General features: G+C 39.7%; 1 protein-coding gene across 3 annotated transcripts in view; it reads right to left on the bottom strand.

Annotated features, from left to right (window-relative positions):
- Positions 1-2,012: 2,012 nt before the first annotated feature.
- Positions 2,013-27,175, bottom strand: part of LOC127426489 (heterogeneous nuclear ribonucleoprotein L-like) — a 67,718-nt gene continuing 42,555 nt past the window's right edge. For all 3 annotated transcript variants that reach the window (XM_051673345.1, XM_051673347.1, XM_051673346.1), the window contains 7 exons: positions 24,181-24,252; positions 10,249-10,463; positions 9,890-10,011; positions 6,527-6,728; positions 6,140-6,197; positions 5,949-6,047; positions 2,013-2,353 (listed from right to left, as the gene is read on the bottom strand). In XM_051673345.1, coding sequence (XP_051529305.1) covers positions 2,298-2,353; positions 5,949-6,047; positions 6,140-6,197; positions 6,527-6,728; positions 9,890-10,011; positions 10,249-10,463; positions 24,181-24,252 — 824 coding nt within the window. In that variant the 3' untranslated portion in view covers positions 2,013-2,297. The remainder of the gene's footprint in view (positions 2,354-5,948; positions 6,048-6,139; positions 6,198-6,526; positions 6,729-9,889; positions 10,012-10,248; positions 10,464-24,180; positions 24,253-27,175) is intronic.

Genomic DNA, 27,175 nt, shown 5'->3' with positions numbered 1-27,175 from the left:
CGATTTGACAAATCAAAATTATTTTAATAAATTTTTGTCATGAGGGTCTCTATATGATATATGCTATCGGACCAACAGTCTAGGAGGAGCTGGAAAACTTTGAAAATACCGCATCGGTTGCACTGCCATAAGGACGGCTCTGGCACTCAGCGCACGCGGCTCGCTGTATGTAGTGGAAGGGGCGGAGTTATCTGGCTGCACTGCTGGTCTGACAAAACAATGGAGAATGTAGAGACTAGTGAAACTTCAGTGAAGACAGCACCTTACAAATGTGAGTTGAATGTTTTATCACCACCTCACGCTGTGTGAATATGAACGTTGTTGAAGATATAAACTGAGGTTGGCTAACACGCTAAAGCTAGCGGCAACACATCACGTGCACTTGAAACATCACTTCCATCAGATGTTAAACGCTGAATGCTTCCGTGTAATAAAAACTGTTACGTTTTCCATTTGTTATAATAGTAAACTTTGAAAATGTATACACTACATGGCTGAATTCATAGTGTATATTGTAAGTGTATAGTGTATAGTGTGTGAATTGAGACACAGTTCTGTTTTTTGAAATTCATTCAAATGTATCCAGAACTTTGATTGGTACTCTACATGTGTCACGTAACAGATCGTCTACAGTTCAAACTCACTCTCCAAATTCCAATAGTTAACCCCTGATCCTGTACACATTAATATCTAAATTACACACTATAAACACGTCACTCTTGTGTAGGTGTCGTCCACACACAGACACACACACTAAACACACACACACACAGACAAACACACACACACACTCACACACACACAGACACACACACTAAACACACACACACACACACACACACAGACACAGACAGACACACAGACTCGCATACACACACAGACTCACACACACACAGACACACACACACACACAAACACACACACAGACTCACACAAACAAACACTCACACACACAGACAAACACACACACACACACAAACAGACACACACACAGACTCACACAGACACACACACAGACTCACACACACAGACACACACACACAAACACACACACAGACTCACACACACAGACAAACACACACACACACACACACACACACACACACAAACAGACACACACATAGACTCACACAGACACACACACTCACACACACAGACTCACACAAACAAACACTCACACAGACGCACACATTCACTCACTCACACAGACACACACACAAACATATACACACACACACAGACTCACTCACTCACACAGACACACACACACACTAAACACACACAGCCACACAAACACACACACAGACACACACACAGCCACACAAACATACACACACACACACACACAAACACACACAGACTCACTCACTCACACAGACACACACACACACTAAACACACATTCACACTGAGACAAACACACATTCACACTCAGACACACACACACACACACAGACACACACACACACACACACACACACACAAACACACTCACACACACAGACACACACACAGCCACACAAACACACACACAGACACACACACAGCCACACAAACATACACACACACACACACACACACACACACACACAAACACACACACAGACTCACTCACTCACACAGACACACACACACACTAAACACACATTCACACTCAGACAAACACACATTCACACTCAGACAAACACACACTCACACACACACACAGACACACACACACACACACACACACACACACACACACACAGCCACACAAACACACACACAGACACACACACAGCCACACAAACACACACACAGACACACACACAGCCACACAAATACACACACAGCCACACAAACACACACGAGACCTCTCAAAGTTACTTTAGTTCAGTTTCATCATCGATTTTTTTGTTTGTTTTGTTTTTTGGCCAGTTTCTCAAGTTTATTAATGAATCGCTTGCCGTCGTATTCATAGTTTGTCAGATCAGTGCTGAAGACTCAAGCAAAAATCCAATAAAGCAAATAAACTTAACGAAATAATGCATGTCATTTATTTGCGCTTCCTGTGGTTCCTGTGGCATTACATCATCATGTTTTATATCCAGGGAGTGTGTGTGTCAGTTTTCTGGTTTGACCCGTGTTAAGGCAGTTTACTGAAAAAAAACAAGATGACAAAAACAGATATAAAGACGAGAAGAGTCTGAAGAATAGAAGAGATGAGTGCTGAGTGTTTTGCGCTCATCGTGATGTCACTATTGCTGTCCATCAGTACACTCGTGATTGTAAACGTGATGTGCGTTCAATCATTCGCTCTCAGAGGTGTGATGATGTGGAGAAGCAGAGCTTCAGTGTGTATGGATTCGAACCATCTGAAAAAACACAAACACAAGAAAACAGAATCGTTAGAACATTTCAAATGTATAACTGATGAGCTTGAGACTTTTTTTTTTATTATCCCCTTTTCTCCCAATGTGGAATGCCCAATTCCCACTACTTAGTAGGTCCTCGTGGTGGCGCGGTTACTCACCTCAATCCGGGTGGTGGAGGGCAAATCTCAGTTGCCTCCGCTTCTGAGACCGTCAATCCGTGCATCTTATCACGTGACTCGTTGTGCATGACACCGCGGAGACTCACAGCATGTGGAGGCTCATGCTACTCTCCACGATCCACACACAACTTACCACACGCCCGATTGAGAGCGAGAACCACTAATCACGACCACGAGGAGGTTACCCCATGTGACTCTACCCTCCCTAGCAACCGGGCCAATTTGGTTGCTTAGGAGACCTGGCTGGAGTCACTGAGCACACCCTGGATTCGAACTTGCAAATCCAGGGGTGGTAGTCAGCGTCAATACTCGCTGAGCTACCCAGGCCCCTGATGAGACTTTGAGTCTTTTTGACCAATTCACTCAGATTTGTGAATCAGATGATGCTGGTCTCACTCTGTCTTTGTTGTGTGCAGCATAGCTAAGTGCTAAAACATGCTAGCAATATCTAGCTAAGTGCTAAAACATGCTAACAATATCAAGCAAAGTGCTAAAACATGCTAACACTATCAAGCTAAGTGCTAAAACATGCTAACAATATCTAGCTAAGTGCTAAAACATGCTAACAATATCAAGCTAAGTATTAAAACATAATAACAATATCAAGCTAAGTGCTAAAACATGCTGACACTATCTAGCTAAGTGCTAAAACATGCTAACAATATCTAGCTAAGTGCTAAAACATGATAACAATATCAAGCTAAGTGCTAAAACATGCTAACACTATCTAGCTAAGTGCTAAAACATGCTAACACTATCAAGCTAAGTGCTAAAACATGCTAACACTATCTAGCTATGTGCTAAAACATGCTAACAAAAGTAGAATTCTAGCCTTTTTCAATTTTTTGTTTCTCATTAAGGGAAGAAAAACGAAAATCTAAAAAACCTCCTATTTTTAATTTACTTAAGTCTTCTCATCAACACTTACAAAAGTCACCAGAAGGGGGAGTAAAGATAAGAGACCTAACATATGTGGGGTAAGAGGATGTGACTATTCAGATGATAAATAATGTACAGTAAATATGGCATTTTGTTGAAAAACAATTGTTATTATGGTGATTTTAAGTGATATACAGGGGGAAGGAAAGCCCTAATCGGATGGGATTAGTATACCGGACGTGTCTGTATGTTATTACTAAAGATGTCTGTACAATTACCATCGATTTGCATGGGACTTAAGCAATGTCTGTAGAAATCACAGAGATGGGTGTGTCTTCTGCATGCACACACTGTTGCCACAGTTCTGACCTATCAGAACATTTGTGGCAGTGCTGATTAATTATGCAGGAAATATTAAACATGATAAACTGATTGGAATATCTGGCAAAATACAACAGAACTGGTGATATTAGCGAGCTGGAAATCATATATTACACTCTTGAATAACAAATATGGACAATCTGTTCACATTATATTTGTCCCTCTGCAAAATATGTTCTTAAATGCAGGGGGCAAATCACAATATTACATGCTTGTCTAGCTACTTTTCTTATTTTCTGAACTGAAAAAAAAACAAAACAAAAAAACAAACTGAATGGCTAAATAAACACTCGACAACATGCATCAGTCCAAATGCAACAGGCAGTGTTATCTGCAGATCATCTGAGTGAAGCGTGTTTTATCATTTCTGGTGTCTTCTCTTGGCCAACATCCACTTCAGAACTTGAATAACTTGAGAAACAACTAAAGTTAAACCAACATGTCAATTTGCACAGGATAATAACCAGAGGTTATTTTTACTGGCCGTTTTATAGAAGGTAAAATAGCCCACACACGTGCAGTCCGGAAAAAGTCCAGAAAAATGACCGGCATGACCAATTCACATGGGATTAAAATCAGGTAGAAACTCTGGTAATTATTACCCCATATAAAACTAAGATCCAGCATCTCTGATCCTCACAGGAACAGCAGAAGTGTCAATCCACATTAGCCTTTACACAAAACAAATTACAGCCTACAGATGAGTTACAGATCATTTGAAAATCGAATTTACAAAATCAGTATTAAGGTCATTTTTCTAAAATGTAATTTTCTGAATGCATAATGCATTTTTTTAAAAGGGGGGAATAAATTATTTAATATGTTTTAGTGAATAATTTACCAAGGCAAATAACTGCTAAATAAAAAACAATTTGTTTTTTTGTTTTCCTTTTTTTGATTTCAAAACGGATATGGAACGAACGGAAGATACACAGATTCAACAGTAAAAATACAAATTTTGTGGTCTGAATGGTTTACACTAGTAGCGTACAATCATGAAATACCAAATCTAAATGTTGAAATACACTTACAGATATAAAAAATGAGAATTATCACTGGTTGTAAATGTAATTCTAATATTGATTTCAGGAATGGACATTTTAGTAACAAACAACATAATTATTAATATATAAAATTATATATTTTCCTTGTAAGAAGTGCACAGCTGATATGTGATATTGGAATTTCAACTAGTAAGAAATTATTTATGGCTATCTGTAATTGTGTTTTGAACAGGAGTGAATGATAGATCATTTTGAAGTTCTACTAGTGGTAATGCATTAAAAATACATCTTTTACTAGCTGAAATTCCATTTTCAATATCAAGAATTAAAGTTTTTACTAGTGCAAACCTAATAACTGATATAAAAATTGAACATTTCACTAGTAGTTATTCCAATGAGCATTTTAACTAGTGACAATTGAACTGTAGATATATATAATTTATATCCTGTGTATCTTTAACCCTATAACACTGTGCATCAAATATGACACACAACGTTTGACGGCTCCTGTTTCACTCTCTGTTTAAGCTGACGAGCCAAACAACCTATGGGATGTGTCACATGTTTACGGCACCATATAGTGGTTATTTGAGAGAAAAGTGGTTTCAATGTTTATATCGATCTATTTAAAATGAAAAGTGACTCTTATGTTGGGATAAATGTCAGCTTATTTTAATAAAGTAAAAGTGACAGTAATGATTATATTGTTACTGATATTTTAAAATGATTAATTGCTGAATATAAGCAACTTGTGCTTGATTAACATTTTGAATATTATTTTATTGAAAAAGCCCCTTTGAAATCCATGTATCAAATATGATAAAACAGGCTTTTGAGTAATATAACTCAATCACCATTATATTACAATCATGAACGACACAAAAAACATCACAGAGATGTAAAGTGTGAACTAATATTTCTGTGTATTTTCATATAAAAAATAAATTGCTGGGCCTCAGGAGCCTAACCCTAATGACCTTTAAAGCCTAATGTATCAAATATGATACATAATAAAAATGTTTTTTTTTTATGATTTCTAATGGTATAAAAACAATTTAATGTCAAAAAATTTGAATTAATGTCAGGCTTTGCAGGGTTAAATGTCAAAAGGGCTTGTGTGTGTAAAAACCGTTCAGGTGTGTGTTTGCTTACTGGGTATTCGGATCTGATAGTGATTGAGAACCGTCAGCACTTCAACAGCGTGAGTTTTACTGTCAAACTCCAGTAATCCAGAGATGGTTTTAGAACTTGCTACAGAAATAAACACAAGAGTTAATGATTGAAATGTTCCACATGCTACACAGAAACAGTTAAACTGCACGTGGAATATAATCATGACTTACGTTTGGCGTCAAACACTTTGTATTTGATGAATCCTGGGACGTCGTGTTCTGTGCATAACTGCAAACCAAATACAAGGACAGAGTCAGAGTGACACATACAGCAGAATCCAGCAGAGGGTGCTGACGACACACATCACTAAAACCTTTTTAACTATCTGACACACACAGCCAGAAGTCTGAGGAACACCTAATCAACATTCACTTTCATTCAATCTTTTTCCATACAATAAAAGTGACTGAGGCTAACATTGTACCTAGAAGAAAGAAAGACATACAGGTTTGGAACAACATGAGGGTGAGTAAATTATTTGGGGTGAACTGTCCCTTAAGGAACCATGTGTAAATGCCCTTTGAACTTGAGGAAGTGGATGTGTAATGGTGACTCACTCGCTGCAGGTCATCTTCAGTGATGCAGGGCGGGACGTTATAGAAATGCAGCACACATGACGGAGGTTGGATGATGTTTTTGGAGGCCTGACCGGCGCTGGTGAAGCGATTGTTACGTGTCATGGCGAAGTCCTTGTAGCTGCTGGAACCGTCCTCCAACTCAAACACCTGACTGGGGATCACGGCGTGCTGCTTTGACACACTGAACACACACATATTAAATCATTTAAACTGAAAACAATATTTCATGTTTGTGTTTGTATTTCCTCTGTAAGTGGACATAGGCCTCACTGACGGGTGGGTCATGTGTTGGGTCATCACTTGCATCAGTGACGTGTCTAATACAAAGAAAGCAGGAGTTTCCATTTCAGTTGTGTGTTATATTGAGAAGCGATCCAGTGCTAGAATTCGTTTTTTTGATGAACGCTCATTGCTGCACTCATCAGTGGCGTTGAGTGACAGCGGGCGGCGATGTTCTCTCGTGCACACAGACCAAGGTCAGACATTTAAGCGGGCTCTGCCCCCGATAATCAAAATGTGGTGACAAAAAAATAATTTCTTGTTTTGTTTTTTACATCTGACATAGTTCTAGATATTCTATTATACTAATATCCACGTTATACAGTACATATTGTGGCATAAAATGTTAACTGATGCTGATTTAATTCTTTGGGCAAGAAGTGTTTAATTCTTTAAGAATCAAAGAATTATGAATATGAATCATGGATATCAACATTTCCATTTTCACCAGTTAAAATCCTAATTATTGAGATCAGCAATGGAATTATTACTAGTGAAAGTGCTCATTTTAGAGTAATTAGGTTTGCACTATTACAAATTTTCATTCTTGATAACTAAAATGACGTCATTATTTCCGGAAATACCCATTCTAGATATAAAAATAGAATTTCACATTTTTATATATCTATAACTGCATTTTCACTAGTAGAATTTCACAGTGATTTGTCATTCACTCCTGTTCAAAACACAATTACTGATTAATTTTGAATTCATTCTGTACGAGTTGTAATTCAAAATACATATATCAGCTAAAAATTATATTTGCAGATATCAATCATTACATTGTTACTAGTGCAAATGTCTGTTATTGATATCTGCAATGTGACTGAAAGTAGTAAGAAAGCCTTTTATCTACTTTTATCCACTCATTTTTGGGCCACCTGCGATTTTTCACTCTCAAATTGAAAAGCTCGTCATTCACACATACTGTGCACTAATGGCAAAAAATTGGTCTAATTTTTTAGAGAACTGCCCAAATAAATAAAAAAAAATACTCCAGTTATTCATAAATATTATTGTATGTGTTTATAAACAAAGTTTAAAAAAATAAAATAAAATAATTTTTGTTGTTGTTGTTTGTAAACATGTAATTCTGGTTCTGTTCACTCTACCTCACTTTGAGTCTTATTTAATTCCACTAGATGGCAGAAAGTACTAGAATTCTTTTTTTCTCTGTCAGATTCCATCACAATATACAGATCTGAAATGTAGGAGGTGCTCTAATGTATTTTATTAATCTCACAGACAAGTAAACAATGGCTCATTTTGTTTTTTTAAAACTCCCAAAGTTAAAAGCAGTTTTTGTCTATTTAGGGCTTACAGCAGCAGATATCGGAGCATGAAAGAGCCGTTTGTATTTGATGACTTACAGAAATCATATTTCACTTTGTGCTTCTTTTGAAAATCTTTTAAACTGTGGTATTAGGGCCTTTTGTCCATTTAAGTGCTATGTGAAAGACTTTTATACTCATATTCATATTTCTACCACATTACCACTAGGTGGCGCTTATTTGAGACAAATTATCTGAGGCCTTATTTAGTTTTTTTATGTAACATAACTGCAGAAGTGATGATGTTATATAAAATGTTCAGATTCTAAGCTTTCAAATGATATTTCATATGCCTGACTTATTTAAACGGGGACCAGCACTTTTACTAGTTGTAAAAAGTTATATTAGGGCGGAATAGGACCTGGAAAATATTCCCACTTGACCAGTTATCCACACTTAAAGATCTTGCTGAGTTTTTATCCACTGACTAACAAAATCCAGGACAAATATCTATTAAGCATTACAAATGGTCAGCAAGAATGACTATTTATCAAAACAATAAAAATAATTAGAAATTATCTGTGAAATTATCTAACCTAATTAATATTCATGAGTGTCGCCATTTCATGATGTCACAACCCTCTCCACCTCCATAAAAAAAACATCTTCACCACTTTTTAAAACAAAGTGACGCACATGAATAAGTGGGATAATGTTTTCTTAAATAAACCCCCTCAGGCTTTGTGTTGGGGTCCTGATATTGTGACAATAGCCTACTGACTATACATTACTCATTAAACCCAAAGTACACTTCAACTGATTGTGCGCACATACACAGGCGGTTGGGTTTAGACACATAAAGATGTCTTTAGATTCCTTCAGATTCGAGTTATGGAAATGCAGGTATCTGCAGACCTCCTCATACACACGCTCTTGACCTGATGTTTTCACATTCTCCTGATGTTTAGTGGCGATTACATCTTCTTGTAACACTTCTTCGTGACATCAACAGCTCAAATTGTGAGTGTGGACCCACTAATTAGTGTGAGTAATTTCAGGTAATTTGCACATACAGCGTGTTCAGAGTATGAGTGGTTGGAAAAATCGGGCTGCACATGTTCAGTGCTCGAGCACCCTGTTGATGATGAAATTTACGTCATGTGTCCTGTACACAGATGACAAGCGTTCGCATTTAAACGAAGCATACTTTTGCCTTTACCTGTTGAATGATACCTAGTTTATTTGCTGAACAAAACTTAGAATAGGCTCACAGATTTGATGTGATGAACGTCACAAACATTTGTCAAACTCAAGTGACTAGTTCTTCCTCAGCAGTGCTCATTGTAGCAGTCTGAGAACTTAAACATGACTTGTTTCCTGTGTAAAAGCCCTTGATCATTTCACAAACATTGACTCAGAAAGCATCGCATCACAGTGGCGTTCACATAATCCCATGAAGAGACTGATCTGAGCAAAATGCTCTTTTTGAACTGAATGTTAGACGCGAGTGATGAATTATTCTGATGGATGACGGCAGAGAGTCTGTGCGGATAATGTTATGAACATTTTAGCCCATACATACAGTATGCAATTTCACCAGAAAAATATCATCTATATTCGGGCTGCACGATATTTCACATTTATCTCAAATGTTTTTACTGGATAGTACGTTTTGAGTTCTACAGTTCTGATGTTTTCAAAGACCATCAAACTCTTTTATCTGGAAAGAAAAATCTGATTCCTCATGTCATGAACCCTTTAACCCTTTAAGTGTGTTTGAGTGTTTCCTCACCAAACGTTGAGTCGTTTACTGAAGACCTTGATGCTGTTGAGGTGTGTGATCGCTCTGTCCACCGCATACTCATCACCCATCTCCACCAGAGCTGTACCTGGAACACTCTTCATAAACTTCACCTGCACACACACACACACACACACACAAACACACACACACAATGCAAAATTACCATATTTATTTCTGAGATGATAACTGAACGCCACTTTCTCAATCATTCATCATCACAAGGTCATGTGACACAATATAGTATAGTACTGTTTGAAATATTTGACTATTTTTATAATTTAGTATGTAGTGTATAGCACACAGTGTGTAGTAAGCAGTATGCTAGTGTTCACTTCAGAGTGTTTCACCTTCTCGATGTTGCCGTAGAGACAGAAGAGGTTGAAGATGTGAGTGCAGTTCATCTTGGCGGGGTGGAGGCCGCTCACCATGGCAACAGAGCTTGAGGCGTGGCTCATGTATGATGATGTCTGAGGCAGCGGATATGCCACCACCTCGGGCACATCATGTGAGCTGCGCTTGAAACGGGTGTTACTGGGCAGAGGCAGCAGGGGGCAGTGAGACCCTACACACACACACACACACACACACAGAAAGAGAGAGAGACAGTCACAGTACATTTCAATTACATTATTTCCCCTTATCTTCTAATTTATTTCTCTTTCTTGGTTCTTTTTATTGTTCTGTCTTTTATTTTATTATTATTATTTTTATCTTCTGCAATGCTTTGGCAATTTGTAAAAATATAAAATATAAAAGAATAATAATAATAATAAAACAGAAAGATTTCTCTGTTAAATAGCAGAGATGAGAAGAATACTAGTGAAAATGATTCTGTTTTTCTACAATTTAACACTTTTGTTTTGTTACTTTAGAATTTTTCATTAAAACTGTATTGTAAGTACAAATATTTTGTGTTAGTATTTAGGATTTCACCCAAATACTTGATAGGAATTTGACCGTCTGTCCAAATGTTCACATGATCAATGACACTAATTTTTCTAACTAACTCTTCATTAGTCACCTAGAAATAATCAGTCAGTCAGTCACTTTTATGTATAAAGCACATTTAAAAACAACAATTATTGACCAAAGTGCTGATAACAATAAACTGCACAATCTGAAGTATTTCCTCATTGTACATAATAAAATGTATTTGTTTTACACTTTTTATAGTAACACTGTTTGTTAACATTTGTTAATGCATTAGGTATCATTAACTAAAGATGAACAGTAATTGTAAAAAGCATTTATTAATTTTGGTTAATGTTAATTGTAGTGCTGTCGATTTTACGCATTCATTCAGAGTGATTAAATATATTAAAATAACACGCAATTAATCATGCCCCCCCCCCCCCCCCCCCGGAGTCGCATGGTACAATGCGAGGTTTGGACACATGAACGGCGAGCTCTGCACACTTTGCTACTTTGAATACTTTTTGTGTCATAAACCGGTGAGATTTGATACACTCTGTTCCATAACTGTTCTATGAAGACAATATGTCAAAGAATTCAAAATCCTCAGGTTCTGGAGATATTAAAAGACACTTATGTGCTCAAGCTGAAGCCCCCAAGCAGCAGGCCGAAAGCCCGGGACTCAATTTGGCCAGTGAGGAGAAAGAGATTCAGCGTCAACTGTTGAACATGTCGGCAATGCTGATGAAGGTTGTTGCTGACTTGGAGGATCTTGCTGTAATACATTGATCGATCACTGCCATGGAGACAAAATTCACTGTGATGGTTACAAGAATGTCGGATGTTGAGAATTGGATCGATTATCTGAAGTCATCGGAGAGGGAATTAGCTGCTAACCTGCTAGCGACCAAGGTAGAGTTGGAGCGCGTCTAGGAAAAGTTGGAAGACCTTGAGAAACAACGTCCGAATTGTTGGAATTCCTGAAGACGAAGAAGGCCGAGATATGGTGAAATTCCTAGACGAGCTCTTCCTGTGTCTGCTCAACAAAACAGGTCATAAGCTGGAAATCAAACAAGCTCACAGAATTCTGGCTCGGAGACCTGCGGAAGGAGACAGGCCCCGATCAATTCTGGCCAAATTTCTGAGATCATCTGATAAAGATCTCATGTTACACGAGGTGAGGCAATTTTCTTGTTGCCAGACTTTGTGAAATCGATTCAAGGAATGCAAGAAACTCTTACATCAATGGAAGGTCGCTTTTGCACTGATGATCCTGGCCAAACTGAGAACAGATACTAAGGATGGCCACAAAATATTTACATGCCCACAGCAAGCGATGTCTTTCATAGAGACAATGAAATGAGTAAGTTATTGTGTGATACTGTCTATCCAGCTGAGTGGACCTGAATCACTGAACATTCACTTGACTGTTCGAGGAACTGAGTGCCTTTTTTGTTTCTTTTTGTGCTGGTTCCGCCTAGCGACTGGAATTTGTTTTGTGGAATAACACTCCTTTGGGACAGTTTGTGGATGAATTTGCACGTTCTTTGTGCTTATGCCTCCGTTTGGCTGGAGTTTCTTTTATAGATTATTTTCTTTTTTGTAATTCTGTCTCACAAAATTTGTATAGAACCGGACTTGAGCAATCCGAAGGCAAGTTTTTCGTGGGGACTCTCGTAGGCGTACATGGACTGTTTGAGTTTAGAGGGATGGACGTCGGTTGGCGCTGTCATTTTTTTTAGTGCTGGCTCAAGTAAGAGCAGGGGAATCATTACATTGATAAGTAAATATCTACAATTCAAATGTCTCAAATAAATTAAAGATAAATTAGGAAGAGTCAGCAGAAATTAGGGGCAATTCATTTACATTTACATTTATGCATTTGGCAGACGCTTTTATCCAAAGCGAATTACAGTGCCATTCCCCCTGGAGCAACCTGGAGTTAAATGCCTTGCTCAAGGACACAATGGTGGTGGCTGTGGGGATTGAACCAACAACCGTTTGCTTACCAGTTCAGTGCGTTAGTCCACTACGCCACCACCACTTCCATGAGTAATTCAGGGGCAAATTAGCAGAAATTCAGGTGATTTTGGCTAATATTTACGCACCTAACGCTGATGATCAGGGCTTTTTTATAGATCTTGAAATCAAATCAAATCAAATCAAACCCCTTTATTGTCACTCAACCATATACTACAACCAACTAGTGACTCAAGATGGCGCCGAGTATGGCTGCTGCGTTGCGAGCTCCGACACAACATAGCAATGTTTTGTTTGTTTTGTTCACAATTCTTATGTTTTTTGTCTTGGATGTTGTCTGCCTTATTGTCTACGACAGACAAACACTTTTGGACATTGGTTCAGCAATCTCACACCGAAAACCGGACTTCACATTCCTCAATGCCGACCCGCTGTTTACAAACACGCAAGCGGAGCCCTTTGTCTGGGCAGCACGGCCGCGGAAACGCAGGAGGAAAAGGGGAAACAGAGCCGGCATTCTCATCAGAGTAAGACGCCGCGCAAATCGACCCCCGCTACCCACTATTCTACTGGCAAATGTTCAGTCTCTGGATAACAAGCTCTGCGAGATGAAAGCGCGGATCTCTTTCCAACGAGAGACGAGGGACTGCTGCATTATCTGCCTAACAGAAACTTGGATGTCTGCGGAGATTCCAGACTCAGCCATTGAACCCGCGGGGTTCTCCGTGCACCGAGCGGACAGAGCGAAAGACCTCTCAGGTAAAACTAGAGGAGGTGGTGTATGTTTTATGATCAACAAATCCTGGTGTGATCAGAGGAACATACATTCCATCAAGTCTTTCTGTTCTCCTGATCTGGAATTTCTTATGCTTCTGCGTCGACCATTCTGGCTACCGAGGGAATTCACAGTGGTCATTATCACAGCTGTGTACATCCCCCCACAAGCCGACACAGACCGGGCACTCAAGGAACTGTATGGGATTATAAGTGAGCAGGAAACCGCGCACCCTGAGGCTGCGTTTATTGTGACCGGGGACTTTAATAAAGCCAGTTTAAAATCAGTCGCACCAAAATATCACCAGCACATTAGTTTCAACACACGAGGGGACCGGGTTTTGGACCATTGCTACTTTCCCTTCCGGGATGGCCACAAATCCCTCCCCCGCCCACCATTTGGCAAATCGGACCACTCTTCCATTCTGCTTCTGCCCGCTTACAGGCAGAAATTGAAACAGGAAGCACCCACCCTCAGAACGATCCAGTGCTGGTCGGACCAATCAGACTCTATGCTACAAGACTGTTTTGATCACACGGACTGGGAGATGTTCCGGTCCGCCTCTGATGGCGACATCGAGCTTTACGCTGATAGCGTAATGTGTTTCATCAGAACGTGCGTAAAGGAAGTGATTCCGACCAGAACTGTACGAATCTATCTGAATCAGAAGCCATGGATCAATAGCGATGTTTGCGCGGCACTTAATGTGCGGACCTCCGCTTTTAATTCCGGGAACGCGGAGGAGCATAAACAAGCCAGTTATGCCCTCCGAAAAACTATCAAAACAGCAAAACGCCAGTACAGGAGCAAGATTGAAGGACAGTTTAACACCACCAACTCTAGAAGCATGTGGCAGGGAATTAACATCATCACGGACTTTAAAGGGAATAAAAACTCCGCCATGAACACCGCTGCCTCTCTACCGGATGAGCTAAATATTTTTATGCTCGTTTCGAGGGAAATAACACCGCCCTCGCGGAGAGAGCTCTCGCGGCTGAAGCTACAGAGGTTAGTTCACTCTCCGTCTCTGTAGCGGATGTAACCCGATCCTTCCGACGGGTGAATATCCGCAAAGCCGCGGGCCCAGACGGCATTCCGGGCCGCGTCATCAGAGCGTGCACGAACCAGCTGGCTGGTGTATTTACGGACATTTTCAACCTTTCCCTCTCTTTGTCTGTAGTCCCCACATGCTTTAAAATGTCCACCATTGTGCCTGTACCAAAACAATCAAAAATAACTTGTTTAAATGACTGGCGTCCTGTTGCTCTGACCCCCATCATCAGCAAATGTTTTGAGAGACTAATCAGAGATTACATCTGCTCTGTATTGCCACTCAATCTTGACCCGCTGCAGTTTGTTTACCGCAACAACCGCTCCACTGATGATGCCATTGCATCTACAATACACACTGCTCTCTCCCACCTGGAAAAAAAGAACACTTATGTGAGAATGCTGTTTGTAGACTACAGCTCAGCATTCAACACCATAGTGCCCTCCAAGCTAGATGAGAAACTCCGGGCTCTGGGCTTAAACAGCTCACTGTGCAGCTGGATCCTGGACTTCCTGTCAAGCAGACGCCAGGTGGTTAGAATAGGCAGCAACATCTCCTCATCACTGACCCTCAACACTGGAGCCCCGCAGGGCTGTGTTCTCAGCCCACTACTGTATTCCTTGTACACACATGACTGTGTGGCAACACATAGCTCCAATGCCATCATTAAGTTTGCTGATGACACGACGGTGGTAGGTCTGATCACTGACAATGATGAAACAGCCTACAGAGAGGAGGTGCACACTCTGACACACTGGTGTCAGGAGCACAACCTCTCCCTCAACGTCAGTAAGACAAAGGAGCTTGTGGTGGACTTCAGAAGAAAAGACAGAGAACACAGTCCCATCACCATCAATGGAGCACCAGTGGAGAGAGTCAGCAGCTTCAAGTTCCTGGGTGTCCACATCACTGAGGAACTCACATGGTCCTTCCACACTGAAGTCGTTGTGAAGAAGGCTCATCAGCGCCTCTTCTTCCTGAGACGGCTGAGGAAGTTTGGAATGAACCGCCACATCCTCACACGGTTCTACACCTGCACTGTGGAGAGCATCCTGACTGGCTGTATCTCCGCCTGGTACGGCAATAGCACCGCCCGCAACCGCAAAGCACTGCAAAGGGTGGTGCGAACCTGCCAGACACATCATCGGAGGTGAGCTTCCCTCCCTCCAGGAAATATATACAAGGCGGTGTGTGAAAAAAGCTCGGAGGATCATCAGAGACTCCAGCCACCCGAGCCATGGGCTGTTCTCACTGCTACCATCAGGTAGGCGGTATCGCAGCATCAGGACCCGCACCAGCCGAGTCCATGATAGCTTCTTCCCCCAAGCAATCAGACTTCTGAACTCTTGATCTCCCACGATCAAAATACATCAGCACTGCACTTTACTACCCTTACTCTTATATCTCACACCGGACTGTCATAAATTATATTATTATTATTATATTATGTTCTCTCTTAGACTATCAACTGACAGCCTGAATGTCAATACAGTACAATACTGTACATTCTATATATATATATATATATATATATATATATATATATATATATATATATATATATATATATATACTTTTTTTATATATATTTTTATTTTTAATTTTCATTGAATAATGTTTATCTATATAGTAAAAAAAAAAACAGCGTATTGTATACTGTACAGTGTATGTTATTATTTGTATATTGTTGAGTGTAAATATGTGTATAACAGATGTTTAAATTGTGTTGTGTTAATTTGATGTTATTGTAAATTGGTATATGTCTCATCACTGTCACGACTGCTATGTTGATCGGAACTGCACCCAAGAATTTCACACACCGTTGCACTTGTGTATATGGCTGTGTGACAAAATGATTTGATTTTGATTTGATTTGATATACACAAGTGCAACAGTGGGTGAAAGTCTTGGGTGTAGTTCCAAGCAACATAACAGTATGACAATCACAATAAACATCTAATTTACACATAACACAGTTTACACAATCTGTTACACAACACAATATACACCTAATAACATACAATATACAGTATACACAAAATAGGAAGACTGTATATAAAAAAATATATATACAATATACAGTATACATAAAATAAGAAGACTGTATACAAACCCCCCCCCCCCCCCCCCAAATAAATATGAAGTGTTGTGTTGACATTCAGCTGTCGGTTGATATTCAGTTGCCAGTGTGTTATTAAGTGAAGTTTAAAATGTGGGTCCAGTCTGAGGCTAATAAATTGTGGTGCTGATATACTGATCGTGATAGATCAAGAGTTCAAGAGTCTGATTGCTTGGGGGAAGAAGCTGTCATGACGTCGGCTGGTGCGGGTCCTGATGCTGCGATACCGCCTACTTGATGGTAGCAGTGAGAGCAGCCCATGGCTCGGGTGGTTGGAGTCTCTGATGATCCTCCGATCTTTTTTCACACACCGCCTGGTATAGATGTCCTGGAGGGAAGTGATGATGTGTCTGGAGGTTTGCACCACACTTTGCAGGGCTTTGCGGTTGAGAACGGAGCTGTTGCCATACCAGGCAGTGATGCAGCCAGTCAGAATGCTCTCTACAGTGCTGGTGTAGAACCGTGTGAGGATGTGGCAGTTCACTCCAAACTTCCTCAGCCATCTCAGGAAGAAGAGGCGCTGATGAGCCTTCTTCACAACGGCCTCAGTGTGGACAGACCATGTGAGTTCCTCAGTGATATGGACACCGAGGAACTTGAAGCTGCTGACTCTCTCCACCGGTGCTCCATTGATGGTGATGGGACTGTGTTCTCTGTCTTTTCTTCTGAAGTCCACCACAAGCTCCTTTGTCTTACTGACGTTGATGCAGAGGTTGTGCTCCTGACACCAGTGTGTCAGAGTGAGCACCTCCTCTCTGTAGGCTGTTTCATCTTTGTCAGTGATCAGACCTACCACCGTTGTATCATCAGCAAACTTAATGATGGCATTGGAGCTGTGTGTTGCCACACAGTCATGTGTGTACAGGGAATACAGGAGTGGGCTGAGAATACAGCCCTGCGCGGCTCCAGAGTTGAGGGTCAGTGATGAGGAGATGTTGCTGCCCATTCTAACCACCTGGCGTTTGCTTGAAAGGAAGTCCAGGATCCAGCTGCACAGCGAGCTGTTTAAGCCCAGAGCCTGGAGTTTCACATAAAGCTTGGAGGGCATTATGGTTTTGAATGCTGAGCTGTAGTCTATAAACATCATTCTCACATATGTGTTCCTTTTTTCCAGGTGGGAGAGAGCAGTGTGTAGTGTAGATGCAATGGCATCATCAGTGGAGCAGTTGTTGCAGTAAGCAAACTGCAGTGAGTCCAGTGAGGCAGGCAGCATAAAGCAGATGTAATCTCTGATTAGTCTCTCAAAGCATTTGCTGATGATGGGGGTCAGAGCAACAGGACGCCAGTCATTTAAGCAAGTGATTTTGGATTGCTTTGGTACAGGCACAATGGTGGACTTTTTAAAGCATGTGGGGACCACAGACAAGGAGAAGGATAGGTTGAAAATGTCTGTAAAAACACCAGCCAGTTGGTTCACGCAAGCTCTGATGCTGCAGCCCAGAATGCCATCTGGACCCACGGCTTTATGGATATTCACCCGTCAGAAGGATTGGGTTACATCCACTACAGAGACGGAGAGTGAACTAACCTCTGTAGCTTCGGCCGCGAGAGCTCTCTCCACAAGGAAGGTGTTATTTCCCTCGAAACGAGCATACAAATTATTAAGATGTATTAAGCATAGAATATGATTGGTCCGACCAGCACTGGATCGTTATGAGGGTGGGTGCTTCCTGTTTCAGTTTCTGCCTGTAAGCGGGCAGAAGCAGAATGGAAGAGTGGTCCGATTTGCCAAATGGTGGGCGGGGGAGGGATTTGTAGCCATCCCGGAAGGGAGAGTAGCAATGGTCCAAAACCTGGTCCCCTCGTGTGTTGAAGCTGATGTGTTGGTAGTATTTCGGTGCTACTGACTTGAAGTTGGCTTTGTTAAAGTCCCCGGTCACAATGAACGGGGCCTCAGGGTGTGAGGTTTCCTGTTTACTTATACTCTCATTCAGTTCCTTGAGTGCCCGGTCTGTGTCGGCTTGTGGGCTGATGTGCACAGCTGTGATAATGACTGCTGTGAATTCCCTCGGTAGACAGAATGGCCCACACAGCAGCATGAGAAATTCCAGATCAGGAGAGCAGAAAGACTTGATAGAATGTACGTTCCTCTGAACACACCAGGATTTGTTGACCATAAAACATACACCACCACCTATGCTTTTACCTGAAAGGTCTTTCACTCTGTCTGCTCGGTGCACTGAGAACCCGATGGGTTCGATGGCTGAGTCTGGAATCTCTGCAGACATCCAAGTTTCTGTAAGGCAGATAATGCAGCAGTCCCCCGTCTCTCGCTGGAAAGAGATCCACGCACTCAGCTTGTTGTCTAGAGACTGAATATTTGCCAGTGCTGGGTAGAGGGGGTCGATTTGCGCAATGTCTTAGTCTGATGAGAACGCCAGTCTCCGCGGCCGGGCTGCCCAGACAAAGGGCTCTGCTGTCGTGTTTGAAAACAGCGGATCAGTATTGAGGTATTTAAAGTCTGGTTTTCGGTGTGCTATTGCAGAACCAATGTCCAAAAGTGTTTGTTTATTGTAGACAATAAAGCAGACAACATCCAAGACAAAAAACATAAGAATTGTAGACAAAACAAACAAAAAACTGTAATTTTGGGTCGGAGCTCGAAACGCAGCAGCCATACTCGCCGCCATCTTGAACCATATATGAATATACTGTATATGGTTGATATATTATTGGGAGGAGACTTTAATCTTTTGATGCACTCAGTCTTTGATCATAGTGAAGCAAAAGTGTGTAAGCTCCCTAGAGCAACATTGACGCTTCACAAGATGTGTATAAATCTTGGTCTTACAGATATTTGGAGACTTTTGAACCCATCTGGTAGGGACTATACATTTTTTTCATCAGTCAATAAGATTTACTCTAGAATAGATTTATATGTATATATATATATATATATATATATATATATATATATATATATATATATATATATATAAGTCCATCATTTCATCTGTTGTTGATTGTTCAATTGGAAACATCTTAGTCTCAGATCACACACTGGTGTGTTTAGAGGTGTTGCCACATACAGAGAAAAAGAAAACATATAGTTGGTTCTTTAATGTATCCCTTTTGCAAAATCCTGAATTCCAACAAATGCTAAAGGCTGAAATCAATGTCTAGATGGAGACCAACTGGTTCTCAGTATCCTCTGTGGGTGTGGCTTGGGAGGCACTTAAGGCGATTTTTAGGGGTCGGATCATACAGTATGCCTCATTCATCAAAAAATCCAAAGCACGAGAACTCGTGGAGTTGGAAGGGAATGTTAAAAATGCCGACGCAGAGCTGAAGCAACGAATGTTGTCTGATGGCCTCAGAGAATTGACCCGATTGAAATACAGATATAGTACTATTTTGTCACGGAAGGTGGAGTTTTGGCTATTCAGGGCAAGACAGTCATACTTTGAGTTGGGGGGAAAAACAGGGAAGCTTCTGGCTAGATATATAAAGCAGAGAGTGTCTTTTTCTACCATTCCCTCAATGAAATCTGCTGGTGATGAAATATTTACCTCAGCCATTGATATTAATAATGCTTTTGAAGAATTCTGAGATAAACTTGGAGGAGCTTGGTGAGGTAATTAAGGCCTTGCCTACAGGCAAGGCTCAGAGGTCAGATGGCTTTGCCGCTGAATGTTTTGGATCTTATGCTACAGAACTGGCTCCATTTTGTCAGAAGTTTATATGGAATCATTAAAGAACGGAAAGCTTCTGCCAACCATGACACAAGCCCGGATCAGTCTGATTCTTAAAAAGGACAAAGATCCAAGCGAGGGTAAGATTTATCGTCCAATTTCCCTGATCCAGCTAGATGTAAAAATATTATTTTTAACCGATTAAGTAAAGTTATGACATCTCTTATACATACTGATCAGGTGGGATTTATTCGGGGCCGTAACTCTTCTGATAACATTAGGCGTCTCATCAATATATTGTGGTCAGTGGCGAATGATCAGACTCCGGTCACTGCCATCTCACCTGACGCCGAAAAGGCGTTTGATATGGTAGAATGGGATTATCTTTTTAAGATTTTGGAATTGTATGGGTTCGGGAATACTTTTATTGGATGGATTAAGTTACTTTATAGACACTCGGTAGCGGCGGTACAAACAAATGGATTAATTTCAGATTATTTTACTCTGGATAGGGGCACCCGGCAGGGTTGCCCTCTTTCCCCATTATTGTTCTGTCTTGCCCTGGAACCATTAGCAGCCACGATAAGAAAGAAGGATGATTTTCCAGGGGTGGTGGCGGGAGGTGTGGCACATAAGCTTCTGCTTTACGCAGATGATAGTTTATTATTAGTCTCTGACCCTACTAGATCTATGCCTTGCCTCCACAGGATTATTAATTCCTTCTCTAAATTTTCAGGATACAGAGTTAATTGGTCTAAATCCGAAGCTTTGTATCTGACAGCGTACTGCCCAGTAACGGCTTTCCAGCCGGGCGCCTTCCAGTGGCCCAAACAGGGCATTAAGTATTTGGGCATTTTATTCCCAGAAAATTTGTGTGATTTATTTAGAGATAATTTTGACCCCTTAATAAAAAAAGTTTTCGAGCGATGCGGGCAGGTGGACTTCATTACATTTATCTATGATTGGGAAGGTTAATGTTATTAAAATGAATTGTATTCCAACATTTAACTACCTGCTACAATCTCTCCCTGTAGATGTCCCCCTCTCTTATTTCAAGCAATTTGATAGCATAGCGAAGTCCTTCATTTGGAATGGTAAACGTCCCAGATTACATTTCATTAAATTGCATAGGCTGATTGACAAATGTGGGCTAGGCCTACCCAAGATTTTGTTTTATTATTATGCATTCTGTCTCAGACATTTTACTCACTGGTCACTTCCACCTGAGAGAGCCCCTCCCTGGTTTTGTATCGAACAGGAAGTTCTTGCCATTGCAAAGCCTTTCTATCAAACTAACCGGAGTAAGTTACACCCCGTTATCTCGCATTTGCACTTGGTATGGACAAAAGTGTCCAGAGTGTTTAATTCGGACATTTATTTAAATGTCGAGCATATGGCTGAACCCTATATTATGTATTGATAAGTTCCCTTTCTGCTGGTCAGAGTGGATTGTGGGGGGGGGGGGTTACTACACTCGGTGACCTATATGAGAGTGGAGTGGTGAGATCCTTTGAAAATTTGGTTCAACATGTTAGGATTCCCAGATCTCAGTTCTTTAGGTATTTACAGCTGCGTCACCTGCTCTGTACTATTTTTGGGAGTAGCATACGCCCCCCTAAAGCGGCAGATACTCTGGGAGAGGTGATTACTGCTTTTGGAAAAGGTCATGAGGCATCAGTGTGTTACTCCCTGTTAAGTCTGGGGGATGGAGCTTTAACTTCTATCAAGAGATTATGGGAGAAAGATTTAAACTTGGTATTGGAGGATGGAGTGTGGGCTAGGATGCAAGGGTGCGCCTTATGCAATTCAAGATTTTACATCGATTCTATTGGACCCCCTCTAGATTGTATAGGCTTGGTCTTAAAGACACACCCACCTGCTGGCGATGCCAATCAGAGGATGGGGACACAACCCATGTTTTTTGGGGGTGTGTTAAGATCCAAGAATTTTGGTTGAAGGTTCGGAGTTTTATGTGTGACTTTTTGGGTATTAAAATTTTACTTTGCCCCAGACTCTGTATTTTGGGTGATGGGGTGATCATAAATTTGGGGGATAATCACATAAAAAATTTAGTTTTGACCAGTATCATGATTGGCAGGCAAATTATTTTAAGGGGTTGGAAGCTGGATGGAGCTCCCTCATTTCCGGAGTGGTGTGCGGAGGTGGCAGCTTTCGAGGAGGTGGCAAGCTGGGGTTTTGGGACTTGTTTGTTAGGAAATGAGGCAGTTATTTAGCATTTTTAGGGAAATCTCGGGGGGGGGGGGATGTGGAGAGAGAAGTTTAGTTATGTATGTTTATTATATATATATATATATATATATATATATATATATATATATATATATATATATATATATATATATATATTTTTTGTGTGTGTGTGTGTGTATTATGATATGTGACCATAGGGGTGTTCGTTGGGGGTCAGGGTGGGGTTGGTGATTGGGGAGGGATTTTAGTGGAGGTTAAATGTTAAATGTTATTTCGATGTATATGTGTTGTGTTTTCTTTTCTGTGTATTTATGAATCAATAAAAAATTTTAATTGAAAAAAAAAAAAAAAAATCATGTCCCCGGACCATAATTCAAGCTTGAAGTTCCACCTGTTTTCTCCAGGGGGCAGTAAGTGAAACTCCAGTTGTATAGACAACACACATCTTATACAGAGAACAAACCACACTCACCGACAGCAGACAGCACAAGATGAGAACACGTTCTTGCGTTCAAATACAGCTTGATGGAGCGCAAATCAGAACACAGGGATCTCAAGTTTTAAGTTTTAAACTACTTTTAACTTGACACAGCGACCTAAAAATGGTATGTTTATGATGCAACCAAAGTGAGACGCTCCAAAAGTGTCCGTCTGACGCAGGTGTACATTAATGCGTCCTTAAACAAGCCCTTACAATTCACCTTATTCAGCCCCGCCCCTTTTCCGCACTCCGCTCTTCCGCATTTTGTAATATAACTTCCTGTTTGTTTGTATTAAGTGTACTGAGAAGAGTTGATCAAAACGGATATTGTGTGGGAGCACAGAAAGTATTTTTCACCCAGAGTTGATTGTGTGAGTCTACATCACCCCTTTACTATGTGAAAATGCTCGTGAGGTGTTTTTTCTGTCACTCTAAATGTTTGTTTTTTCAACACCCCTGGAGGTAAACTGGACCTGCAGATCATATTCAGACAGCTATAACACACTGCACTTTTTCATGATACAAACATTTAATTGTTATACGTGTAATTCTGCTTAATTTTTAGGTTTCAACTTACTAATAATTTGTGTTAAAATGTGTAGTTGACATGAAATTTCCAACAGTGACAGCTCATATTATTACACATGCAAGTTCAACATTAAAGGAAATTACAATTGTACTTTTTAAAATTAATTTGTCACTCTACATTTTTTAGAGGCTTAAATGTGATTAAAATAGTTGTAAACAGAATATAAAATAAAACATACACTTTCACGTGTATGTGTGTGTGTGTGTGTGTGTATTAATATAGTTGCACCCCTCCCCCGTCCTGGTTTAACGCTTAAAACATCTGCTCACATTATAACACGATGGGTGAATGACACGAGAAGATGGCCAGAGGTGATTAATGAGATATTATTAATGCCTTTGTGTTGTCTCTTGGAGTTCTGTGTGTTCAGAAGAAAATCAGTACGTCCACAGTGTGAATGAAGTACTTTTGTTTTAAAACCTCCCCACTCTGTTTCCAGTTAAGACATACCCTGAATACTTCAAAATACTCATGATAGTGTTTGACAACTCTATAACACACACTCACACACACACACACACACACTGACCGTAGGCGTTGTCGCTGTATGAGGACGGGTGTTCTCCCAGTATAGCCTGACGCTGTCGCCCTTTACCACGCTCTACACAAACACAATCAACACACAGAGAGAGTATAAATGCACACACTTACACTGATAAAAACATTCAATATACTGTATGAACAAAAACACACACATGATGATGATGTGATCACATGAAAACATCTCCAGCTCATAATTCAACATGAAATCAAAAGAAACAAATAAAAATATATATTTTATTAAACCACTGAGAATTTTGTGCATTGTGAAATTATTATCATGACAAGCAATTGTTTACACCATAAACTCAATTATGATTTACTGTATTACAGTACAAAAATTACTATTATACAATTATTTTTTTGTGATTTAAATTTAGCAAAATTACAAGGCAGTACTTTACAATTTAAATAATTGCTTATTATTTTTATATTAAATTATTTTTTATGAGATATTTTTAGCATTACAGTAATAAAAGTTTGGGGGGAAGTCATGTCACAGTTCAATACATCTTAATGATCTGCAAAAAAGACTTAATACAAAATATAATTTCTTAATATTTAATTTTGATTTTGGGCTGAAATATGAAAAGTGCATGATAAGAAAGAGAAAGTACATTAAATATGAGGTGCACATGAAGTTTCCTGAGATTCAGTTGATGAAACGCAATCAACAAGTGAATGTATAAAAACAAACTACACATTTATAACAGTCTTTTATCACAGAAACAGTGTGAGAGAGACAGAAATATTATTGCTCAGAGGTGCTCTTTCATAAACTCAGATGTTTCTCCTAAAATTTCACATGAGAATTAACAAAATAGAGAAATAATAATACATTGTTGACATCCAGTAAGAGTATAGAGCTGTAAAATGAATGTGAATGTCAGACTTTGGTATTTTGTCGAATCTCTAGAAACTCTAGAGAACATGTGAGACTACAGCACAAATCTCCATTTATCTCATTGCTGTCTAGGAGAAAGGGTTGAGAAATAAAGATTTTTCCTTTGGTATGTGGTGAGAGACAGACAGATATTAAATGTTGATGAGAATAATGCTGGAGTCAAAAGGAGTTGTCTTTAGTTGAAGCAGAAAACATTAAAAAGAAGATGATGTTTGATTATCTGTTCATCTGGTTTAGAATAAGAAAGAATAGATGCGTCTGCATCAGTGTCACATCAACAGAAACATGAGCTGCTGTGTCACGTCTTCACTCGCATCTCAGTTTCTTTCTGTCTGTGTCCTCTGCGTTTCTTCTCTCTCAGCAGGACTGCGGGGAACTCGAGCGCAGCGATGCTAATTGCTATAAAATGAGCAGTTATCAGCGGGGAGCGACTGCAGCAGGACTGATGGGATTTCTGCTCAATGTCACCTTCAACACCACCACACGCTTCACGAAAACCCTCAGAAATATGAAATAAAGCAGCACAGGGCATTTGGTTCCATAGAGTCAAAAAGTGACTTTTTAAACCCTCCTATTGTCTTAAGAAACTGCACCCTTCTTTTGTATGTATTGGGTACACAATATTGAATAGAGAAGAACAATATGATTTATCATTTTATAAATACATAAAAGGCTAAAAAGAAATACTCCACATTATTTAAACTTGTGCTGTATTAGTAGCATCTGTGACATGCTGTCAATCATCACGGACTAAAATACTGACCCAACTGAATATATTCAGTTATATTCATTACTATATACTATATATAAATGACTTATAAAGTACTGTAGTCTGATTACTAATTACTTCATAAAAAAATCACATTACTAATTACTTTACTTTGAAGTTACTTTCTTCAACAAATTCAAAATAATGTCTGTATTTCCTCGTTTATTGTCGCACGCGAGTCACACTCAACACATCACTCGTTAGGGGCTGTACGCCCTTTCTGTCACAGACACATGAACAGACGTACATATAAACATCATTCTTCTTTTCAATATACAGTATATTATTATGAAATTTGTGTAATGTACTTAAAAGTAATTAACTGTAATCTGACTACTAGAATTTAAAATGTGTATTTCAAATGTAAACGATTCTGACTAAAAGAGTAATCAGATTAGAGTAATGAATTACCTGGTAATCTGTATAAATCATACCTCAAACGTGAATTATGAAACCCTTGTTTGCTTTGAAATCATAAGTTGCTCAGTGAGGACTACAATACAGCGCTCATTAAACCAGTAAAAATAAAACGACTGAGTCATCACTCAGTGGTGTTCTCAGACGTCCCCGTGCAGCATTTTACGTTTCATTTTTGTAGTAAAATGATAATCACAATATTTTCACTACTATGTTTAATATATTGAGTCAAATGTTGTTTAATGTTTCAATACTGTTGTTACCAACACATCCAGAACTAAGGCTGTTGATTTAACATGTTAATCCAGTGTGATTCATTATATATGTATGCAATTATTAATTACCCTGGACCGTAATCCACTTGAAGTACCACATTCATGTTTTCATGAGTCCAGACACTTTGAACAACTTTAGCTGTACAGGATCAAATCACACTTTACTGACAGTTTAATCGATATTTTAACCGATATTTGGTCTTTTTCACTTAATCGGTTCTTTAATATCTGGTTTACCAATAAAGTAAGAAACAAAACACTTCAAATCTTAAATATGAATTAAGTGCACAAGTGTACAGTATATTGCAACTAGAACAAGTCAAATTAATTCTTTGTAGACACAATATTACCGGTAGTTTTGTAAAGCAGTTCAACTTCAGAGTTAGTGATAAATGATTAAGTTGACCTAAAAGGCTGCGTTCATGACGCAACACAAAGAGAGACACTCACAAAGCGTTGCTCTGGTGCATGTGACATAGAAGCATCCTTATAATAAATCTACCACGGACTGATTGGCCAGTTCAATACATAGACTTATGTTCAATAATATGGAAATAAATATATTGCCTTGTATTGTCTAATCAATGCTTTACTCGTCAGCCACAATAATGTATTTTAA

Source organism: Myxocyprinus asiaticus, chromosome 35 (genome assembly GCF_019703515.2).
Source record: "Myxocyprinus asiaticus isolate MX2 ecotype Aquarium Trade chromosome 35, UBuf_Myxa_2, whole genome shotgun sequence".
Classification (NCBI taxonomy): Eukaryota; Metazoa; Chordata; class Actinopteri; order Cypriniformes; family Catostomidae; genus Myxocyprinus; species Myxocyprinus asiaticus.
The sequence above is the reverse complement of the archived record's forward strand: the minus strand, read 5'-3'. Positions and strand labels throughout refer to the sequence as shown.